This window comes from Scylla paramamosain, chromosome 47 (assembly GCF_035594125.1).
Source record: "Scylla paramamosain isolate STU-SP2022 chromosome 47, ASM3559412v1, whole genome shotgun sequence".
NCBI classification, from domain to species: domain Eukaryota; kingdom Metazoa; phylum Arthropoda; class Malacostraca; order Decapoda; family Portunidae; genus Scylla; species Scylla paramamosain.
Window position 1 is genome coordinate 3767501 of NC_087197.1, and position 10000 is coordinate 3777500.

Sequence of the window (10000 nt, forward strand, 5' to 3'; positions counted from 1 at the left end):
AGAAGCAGAACACCACCACCACCACCACCGCCAACAACAACACCACCACCACCACCGCCAACAACAACAACAACAACAACACTACCAAGGCACGCCCCATAAATTATAATGTTTCTTTCCGACAAATCACCAACTTGCAATATTTTTCCACCCACCCACTCATCCACCCATCCACCCATCCACTCATCCATCCATCCATCCATCCATTCTTTCGAACTTTTTTTTTCATCTTTTTCGAAACTTACTTGCATAATTCCGGTTTACGAAGGAGGAGGAGCAGGAGGAGGAAGAGGAGGAGGAAGTGGTGTGCTATATGTAATAGGTCTCAAGGAATTAGAAAGAGAGAGAGAGAGAGAGAGAGAGAGAGAGAGAGAGAGAGAGAGAGAGAGAGAGAGAGAGAGAGAGAGAGAGAGAGAGAGAGAAAGTAAGTAAGGCTGAGAAAATGTCCTGGGAAAATACAAAGGAAGCAGAAGAAGAAGAGGAAGAAGAGGAAGAAGAAGAAAAAGAAGAAGAAGAAAAAGAAGAAGACCACCATCATCAACAACAGCATACAAACACCACCACCATCACCACCAATACACACACACACACACACACACACACACACACACATTTGCACACGTACACACTCAGCTCACACAAACAGCCATACATACATTACACACAAGGTCACCTCCCATACACACACACACACACACACACACACACACACACACACACACACACACACACACACACACGCAATTGAGGTTAAGACACTGGAGCGAGACTGGAACGCAAAAAATAACTTCCCTACCGTGGAGAGAGAGAGAGAGAGAGAGAGAGAGAGAGAGAGAGAGAGAGAGAGAGAGAGAGAGATAAAACAGCAAGATAAACACACACACACACACACACACACACACACACACACAAAGATATATACACAGACAGACAGACAGACAGATATACAAAGACACAGAAGGAAGGAAGGAAAAAATAAATAAAAGAGGAAGAAAAAGATAAACCAAAGAAAAGTAAGAAAGAAAAAAACCGGATACAAAAATCAAACTAAAGAAGAAAAAAATATGAAAAGAAAAAAAAGAAGAAAAAAACAATAAAAATCATAAACAAGAAAATTATTGAGTCGAGAGAGAGAGAGAGAGAGAGAGAGAGAGAGAGAGAGAGAGAGAGAGAGAGAGAGAGAGAGAGAGAGAGAAATACACAACGCCGTCAGTCTATCTGGAACACGTGGGGAGAGTGGAAGTGTCCCGAGAGAGAGAGAGAGAGAGAGAGAGAGAGAGAGAGAGAGAGAGAGAGAGAGAGAGAGAGAGAGAGAGAGAGAGATGGGCAACAGAACACTGGAGGAAATAGAACAAGACTTAGAACATTTAAAGAACAATATTGACGTGTTCTTTTTATTTACCATGGGAACAATTATATTCTGTGAGTATTGGCCCCCCCCCTCTCTCTCTCTCTCTCTCTCTCTCTTAATCATTTTCTTCTTTTTTTTATCCTTGGTGTTTTGTTTTGTTTTCTTTGTTTATTGTCTTCTTACACCTCTCTCTCTCTCTCTCTCTCTCTCTCTCTCTCTCTCTCTGGGTCTGAGGGAAATAGGAAGGAAAGAGAGAAGGAGGAAGTAAGGAAGGAAGGAAGGAAGGAAGGAAAGAGAGAAAGAATGAAAATAAGGAAGGAAGGAAGGAAAGATCATTAATTAACATATTTCTCTCATTTCCTTCTATTCTTCCTTTACTTCTTCCTTTATCTTTCCCCTTTTCTTCCTCTGTTCTATTTATATTCTTCCTTCTTCTCTTCCTCTATACCTTTCATCTTCTCTTCTATTTCTAATTTTCCTCCTTCTCCTCTATATCCTTTCCCTTTTCTTCCTCTCTTTCTGTTCATATTCTTTCTTCTCTTCCTTTATATCTTTTCCCTCTTCCTCCTCTCTTTATTCGTATTCCTCCTCCTCCTCTCTATCTTCTATTTTTATTGTCTCTCTTCCTTCGTCTCCTCCTCCTCCTCCTCTTCATCCCTTCCTTTCTCTTATCTCCCTCATCTTTCTCCTTTCCCCTTCCCCCTCTTCCTTTAGGCTAATCATCCTTCTCTCCCCTTATGACTTCCTCCCCTTCCTCCCCCTCTCTTCCTCTTGCCTTCCCCTATTCTTTATCTTAAACAATAAGCTCACGTAGGGTAGGTTAGGGAGGATAATGAGACTGGATAACCCTTTTCCCCCCATCTACACATTACCTATCTATCTGTTTATCTATCTATATTTATCTATAAGGTTTCCTGTTTATAGTAAGTTACATGGGTTTTCAAGAGTGTTTTTTTACGGTTCCAGTGACATATTAACAAGATTTCTACACTATTACCAGGAGGACCACTCTTAAGAACACGTCTAACCATCTCTGTGGCCTTGGAAAATGGTCGTGGTGACAGAGCACAGCGTTTCAGAATACAGGCCAGAGTACGATAATTGAGGTTGCCGGAGTACGATGTCGCAGCCTCCACTCCCCGTGACCTACGCCTCTTCCTCGCCTGTGACTCCTTCCCTTCCCCCTTCCTGCTGTAACTTCCTTGTCCTCTTCCCCTCACCCATCTCTCTGTAGTAGTGTGTGGAATAAATAAGTAAATAAAGCGAAAATGATAATAATGATGATAAAAGTAAAATAGTAATAGTGATAGTAGTAGTAGCAGTAAGTAATAGGTATGTTCTTTGTTTAAAATAGAGATCTAATACTTTCATCTACATATTTTCAGTCTTAAAACAAAAAGAAAAAAAAACAATAGAACCGTAAAAACACCCTTAAAAACCCGCATCACCTCAATTAAAACCCTTTAAAAGAGTATTTCTCCTATTAACAATACATAAACCTTACTGATCTGTCACTAGAACCGTCAAAACACCTTTAAAAAAACCCATACCACTTCAACTAGAGCCTCTTAAAACTGTTCTTCCTTTAAATAATATAGAAACCTTGCTAATCTATCCCCAAACCTTAAAAAAAACACCTTTGAAAACCCGTGCGTAGCCTCATCTAACGAAAGCCTATGGGAAGAAGCAGTGGGGGTGCGCGGGACTGTTGCCAAATGGAATACTAACTTTTGTCTTGTTTCCAGTTATGCAATGTGGGTTTGCTTTCCTGGAGGCGGGCGCTGTGAGGTCCAAAAACACGACAAACATCCTAATCAAGAACATTTTGGACGTGTGTGAGTAAGCTGAGGGAGAGAGAGCAGTGTCTGAGGAATCTGGCGGGAAAAGAGAGGATGGGAAGGATAAAATAAAGGAATAAATCAAAGTAACAGGATTAGATGGGAAAAGAGGAGAGGGGAAGGGGAAAAGAATAGATGGGGTAAAAAATAAAGCTACATAGAAGAAATTTACTAGTGGGAAAAAGAGAAGTGAAGGGAAAATAAAGGAAAAAAAAAGTAGTCACTGAATTAAATGGGGCTGAATGGGGAAACAAAGAGAGGGGAAGGAAAAATAAAGGAAAAAGTAAAGTGATGGAGTTAGGTGGGAAAAGAGGGGAAAACAAACAAGGATAAAAATAGAGGATACAAGTGGGAAAGAGGAGAAGGGAAGGAAAAAAAAAACAAAAAAAAAACAAAGTAACAGAACTAGAGGAAACTGAGGAAAAAAAGAGAGGAGAAAAAGAAAAAAAAATAGACGAGAGATGCGTGTGAGTATGCTATGAAGGGAAACTGAGAGGGAACTAGATGGGAAAACAGGAGAGAGGAAGGAAAAAAGACCAGCACCCACTTACTAACCCACTCACCAACACACCCACTCACCCACAGTCATCGGGGGCATCGCGTACTGGGTAGTCGGATACGCCCTAGCTTTTGGACGCGGCAACCCCTTCTGCGGGACGAGCCTGTGGGCGGGCGTGGGCGTGCAGGACGAGCGGCTGGCCTTCTGGTTCTTCCAATTTGTGTTTGCCGCCACCGCCGCCACCATAGTGTCAGGGTCCATGGCGGAGAGATGCGCCTTCCACGCCTATCTCATCTACTCCGTGGTGCTGACAGGTGAGGCAAATGAGCAGGTAAGGACAGGTAAGATGCAGGCCAGGTAAACACAGAGAAAGATTAAACATATAGGTAAATGAACAGGTAAACACAGGTAAACGCAGAGGTGGCTTAATAAACAAACACAGGTACAGGTAAATATACAAAGACAAACATAAAATAAACGTTAAACACAGGTGATATTTAGGTAGACACACAGGTAAACACGGAGAAAGATAAACACGCGAACACAGGTGAGCGGCAGGTGAGTGGACAGGTGAGTATAGGTGGGAGACAGGTGAGACAGATAAAATGCGGTTTGAGGGGCAGAGGAGGGGAAGGTAAGCACATTCAAGACACAGGTACATCATACAGGAATGGTAGGCAGGTAAGTTGACAGGTAGCCACAGGGAAGGGCAGGTAAGGACACAAAGATAACCAGGTGAATTGAAAGGTAAGCACAGGTGAAATGCAGACACATGAGCAAACACAATGAAAAATAAACAGGAAAACACATACATAGGGAAACTGGCGCAGGTAGACACAGGTAGACACTGATAGGTAAACACAGGTGAAATATTATTAGACATACACAGAAAGATAAAAGATAAAGAGGTAAGTGAGACAGGTGAACGGACAGGTAAACAACACATTTAAAAGAAGATGGATAGAGACAGGTAAACAGGTAAACAGGTCAGCTAATAAGATACAGGTGAGAGAAAACAGGTGAACACACACACACACACACACACACACACACACACACACACACACACACACACACACGAAAGGGAACCGGATGTGTGAGGTTTAAGTACGCAAGAATACACATACACACACACACACACACACACACACACACACACACACACACACACACACACACACACTAACCTCCCCTTCTCTTCCTCCCCAGCTGTGGTGTACCCTGTGGTGTCTCATTGGGCGTGGTCTGAGGACGGCTGGCTAGCGGGCACCCCTTACCAGGACTTCGCAGGGTCGGGGGTGGTGCACCTAACGGGGGCGTGGCGGCATTGGTGGGTTCTGTCATCCTGGGGCCACGCTATGGTCGCTTCGGCCCCACTGGGAAGATCCTGCGGGGTCATTCTGTGCCGGTGAGTGAGTTGGGGGGGTGAGGGTGGGAGGCGTGGTGGAAAGGAGGAGGGGTGGAAAGGTGGTGAATCTGTGGGAGGGAGGAGAGGATGAAAGGAAGAAAGGAAGGGTGAGGGAGGGAGGGAATGGGGAAATTAAGTAAGGAAGGAGGTAAGGAGGGAAAGAGGGAAGGAAGGAAGGAAGGAAAGAAGGAAGGGAGGGAATGAGTGAATGAATGAATGAGAGAAATAAGGGAGAGAGGGAGGGAGGCAAGGAGGGAATGAATTAATGAATGAATGAAGGAAGGAAGGAAGGAAGGAGAGAAGAAAGGAAGGAAAAAAAGGGAGGAAACTGAACCAAAACAACCCTCACCTCACCTCACCTCACCTCCACCCTTAGCTGGCAGCACTGGGCGGCTTCATCCTCCTCTTCGGCTTCCTGGCTTTTAACGGCGGGTCACAGGCGTCCATCAGCCACGAGGGGGACGCGGGGGCAGTGGCGAAGGCAGTCGTGAACACCGTCATCTCCGGCTGCTGTGGGGGCGTCACGGCGCTTCTAGTTTACAGGTCCAGATTCTGCGGGCGCCTCTCCACCTGGTCCTTCCTAATGGCGCTTAACGGGGCCCTAACTGCTATGGTGGGTGGTAGTTAGGTGGTTCGGTGGTTAGCGGCGGTGGTTGGGTAGTTAGTGGAGGGTGTGTGTGTGTGTGTGTGTGGTTGGTTAGTGAAGGGATGTGGAAGGGAGAGAGAAGGGGAGAGGGTGGATGGGTGGATGGGTGGATGGAAGGAGGAAGGGAGGGAGGGAGGGAGGAAGGGAGGGAAAGAGGGAGGAAGAAACAGAGGGAGGGAATAGTTTAACAGAGAGAGAGAGAGAGAGAGAGAGAGAGAGAGAGAGAGAGAGAGAGAGAGAGAGAGAGAGAGAGAGAGATTGAAATAAAAAAGAATAGGATAATGAATCTAATGAACTTCCTTTACAACTTAACCATTAATTCCTGTGTGTGTGTGTGTGTGTGTGTGTGTGTGTGTGTGTGTGTGTGTGTGTGTGTGTGTGTGTGTGTGTGTGTGTGTGTGTGTGCAGGTGGCCATATGCGCGGGCTGCAATGTCCTGCCTACGTGGGGGTCGTGTCTGACTGGCGTAGTGGCGGGGCTCATCTTCCTCGCATTGCACGTCCTTCTGCCTCGTTTGTCAGGTGAGAACGCGGGAACCTGAGCGTGTTGGTCTGTCTGTCTGTCTGTCTGTCTGTTTGTTTGTTTGTTTGTTTGTTTGTTTGTTGGTTGGTTTGTTTCTATTTTTCTCATTTTTTTGTCTATCTGTTTTTGTGTTTCTATGTCTGTTTGGTTGGGTCTCTCTCTCTCTCTCTCTCTCTCTCTCTCTCTCTCTCTCTCTCTCTCTCTCTCTCTCTCTCTCTGTGTGTGTGTGTGTGTGTGTGTGTGTGTGTGTGTGTGTACAGTCATAAGAGTAATAAAGACAATAATGATGATGATGATAATAATAACAATGACAACAACAATAACAAACAAACAAACAAACAAACAAACATAAACCAGAAAACACACAAGCAAAAAAAAAAAAACACGTAAACAAACAAAACAAAACAAACAAACAAAACACCAAAACACCCACAAACCGATCCCCCACCGCCCCCTGCCCCCCCAGTGGACGACCCCCTTGACGCCGTGGCAGTGCACATGGGCGGGGGGCTGTGGGGGCTGGTGGCGGTGGGGCTGCTGCAGGAGGGAGGGGCGGTGCGCGGCGGCTCCCTCGCTACACTGGGCTGGAACCTCGTGGGCGCGCTGGCTATCATGGCGTGGGCGGGGGGCTTGTGTCTCATCATTTTCGGCGCCCTTAGACACCTCGGCTGGCTACGCGTGTCTGTGGATATGGAGATGCAAGGTTAGTGTGTGTGTGTGTGCGTGTGTCAAGGATGTACTGGTCATTGTAGCTTTATTCTCCGTAACTTAACTACTACAGTACCTATTGTATAAAGGAAAGAAGGAAAGAAAGAAAGAAAGAAAAACGACACTGGTAAATCCTTTCTGTCCACATCCTGCTATCCTTCACATCCTGCATCCTTCTTTCCTCCCAAGCCTCCTACACTCTCCCTCCTTCACATCCCGCATCCTTCCTCCTTCCTAACCCTCCTGCACTCTCCCTCCTGCAGGCATGGACATCCTGAAGCACGGGGAGCCGGCGTACCCTGCGGAGGCGTGGCTGGAGCGGCAGTACTCCTTCACGGCCTCCTCTAAAGGGTGCCAAGACGACAGTGGTCAGTCTTAACAACCCTTTCAGTTTTTCCTCTCTCTCTCTCTCTCTCTCTCTCTCTCTCTCTCTCTCTCTCTCTCTCTCTCTCTCTCTTGTAAATTTATTGATCTGATAATTCTAGTTTTTGTTTTTGTTTGTTGTTGTTGTAAGGGAAGATATAATAATGATGACAACAGATACGTAGACTTAATGCAGTGTTTATAATTCTTCACAGGCTGCATTAACTTAGTGCACCGTTGTTGTTGTTGTTGTTGTTGTTGTTGTTGTTGTATTCGTAAACTGAATGCACTGTTTATTATTCTATTTTTATTTTTTATGAATGATATAGTAACGATGATATAACAAAACGATAGTAATAACAGCCTATGGTCAGTCTTAGTAACAATCTTTACCATAGTTCCTCCTTATGTCTCACGTTTTCTTTCATGGAAGCTGCGTGCGTTTTCTTTCTGTTCCTCTGGTTATCTATGAATGTTGTGTAGTTATCATTCGTTATCCTGTTTTCACAATAATTTGTATAATTTTTTGTATTCTTCTTCTTTCATATCTTTCTGTCCATATTCGTACACCTGTCCCTGCTCCTTTTCTTCGTCCTTATCTTCTGTTTTCATCATGTTATTTTCCTTTCTCATTCCACTTTTTTTTTTTTTTTAATTCCCAACCTTCCTTCTATCTATCTATCAATTTATCCATCTATCTATTATTATTATTATTATCATTATTATTATTATTATTATTTCTCTCGTTGTCGTGTTAAGAACCACATTTATTTGTTTATTTTTTTTTTCTTTCTACAAATCTTAACAACTTCCTCCCTCAAACAGACCTGCCTCCCAACATGACAGCCTCGTGGCGCCCCCAGGCTCCCCACCACCCCCACCACAACGGCCTGTCGCTGCCTCCTGCCCCCAGCCCCCACCAACCCTCCGCTGACCTCCACGAGCTGGCCGAGATCACGGGTCACGCCAGTCAAGCCGGCCATCAGAGGTCACAGGGTCACATCAATGAAGGTTTCGTCATGGAGAAGTTGTAGTAGACGCAATTCATGATAGAAAACTAAGTAAATAAGTAGATAACTCATTAACTACCTAACTATATAATTACCTGATTTACGAACGAATGCTTTCACAGTGGTGTTTACGAGGGAGCGAGAGTTAGTGTAGCTGAAATGAAGAGTGGTTAAACATCAGTGAGGAAGCGAGAAAGGAAAGAAAAAGAGGAGGTGGAGACAGTCTAATGATGGAAGCGAATCTGAGAGAGCAAGTCAAGATTACGTTACGATTTGAAGAGAAGAAAGGATGATGAAAAACACAATTGACAAACTGACCAACTGAAATTGTTCTAGTGTGGACGGGAAGCTGAAGGCGAAGCAGCACTGACCACACTAAGAATAGACGGAATTACGAGTGAGAAACCAACGGAAATGGCGGTAGTGAAGGACAAATGCAGCCGACAAACAGAAGACGCTGACCAAGGAGGAGATAAGGACGGCAGGACAAGACGTGAAGGAGTTTGGATGCACGGAAAGCAGCGGGGCGGGAGGGAGTATCAAGATTTTTTTTTTTAATGTAGGGGGAACACTGACCAAGGGCAACCAAAAATAAATAAATAAATAAATAAATAAATACAAAGGAATACCGAAATGCCAGTCATACAAGGGTTCAAAGCGGTAGTAAAAAAATGAAGGATAAGTGTCTTGAAACCCCTTGAAAGATGGAGAGTTAAAGGAACGTATTGAACACCTGGCGGAGAAAGTACAAGTCATTGGCACCACAAAACTGTGAGAGCGAACATACCTAGTGTAGATTTATAAAGGACATGTAAACAAATTGTATAAAAAAAAGTATAAATTATCTTAATTGCTTTTTAAAACAAGACAATTTAAATTTATTCATGATTCAGTTTATTTTTTTGAACGTGAAGCTTTTTCGTTCTCTCAATAATAACACTCTTCCTGTCCTGGTGTTTTCCTGCAGTGATTTACCAATACACCTGTGATTACCATGAACATCGAGCACTGATGGAAACATTGACATCACCAAGAAAGTCCTGGCCTCACTGTTCGGGGAGTCGGAAGAAAGTACTCGTGATCAGCTTGCTCTAGAGATAAAAGTAATAAGGGAAACGATAAGAAACGACACTGTTATCTAAAAATTTCCATTTATTAACTTTTTTTTTGGTTGTTGTTGTTTTTTTTTTTTTTACCTGATCAAACAAATGCATTTAAATCTTGTGCACTGATCAGGTGAGCCGTGACGCCGCCGCCGCCGAACACACACGCTGGTTACCTGCCTACATATCGTACACCTAAAGAAAGCAGAAGTAAGGAAATATAGAAAAAAAAAGAGTATAATACAAAAAGAATGAAGAAGCACAGATGAATGAGGGAATAAAAATCAAAGTGAGGTAGAGAAAAAGAAAAAAAAAAGATTTATATAACATTAAAAGGCGGAAAAAAAGGAAAAGAAGAAAACTATTATACAACAAGAGAATGAAGAAGCATAGATGAAAAGAATGGAAGGATGAAAAATACGGAGAGAGAGAGAGAGAGAGAGAGAGAGAGAGAGAGAGAGAGAGAGAGAGAGAGAGAGAGAGAGAGAGAGAGAGAGAGAGAGAGAGAGAGAGAGAATTTACACAACAGAAAGAAAACGAAGATAGAAGGAAT

At 43.7% G+C, this 10000-nt stretch overlaps 2 protein-coding genes across 4 annotated transcripts in view; one reads left to right on the forward strand and one right to left on the reverse strand.

The window, feature by feature from the left end:
• The window catches only part of LOC135095006 (protein big brother-like), a 34254-nt gene extending 30344 nt beyond the window's left edge, over positions 1-3910 (reverse strand). Inside the window, exon 1 of one of the 3 annotated variants that reach the window (XM_063995601.1) lies at positions 3769-3910. The gene's annotated coding sequence lies outside the window, so the exon portion shown is untranslated. The remainder of the gene's footprint in view (positions 1-3768) is intronic. The other 2 variants (XM_063995599.1, XM_063995600.1) reach the window with 2 other exon arrangements.
• LOC135094924 (putative ammonium transporter 1) lies at positions 2853-8383 on the forward strand. The gene is given in 8 exon segments (XM_063995437.1): positions 2853-3186; positions 3766-4002; positions 4898-4996; positions 4999-5096; positions 5473-5709; positions 6672-6966; positions 7235-7339; positions 8160-8383. Coding segments are annotated over 8 exon segments (1368 nt in total). The 5' UTR covers positions 2853-3098; the 3' UTR covers positions 8369-8383.
• The last annotated feature ends 1617 nt before the right edge of the window (positions 8384-10000 follow it).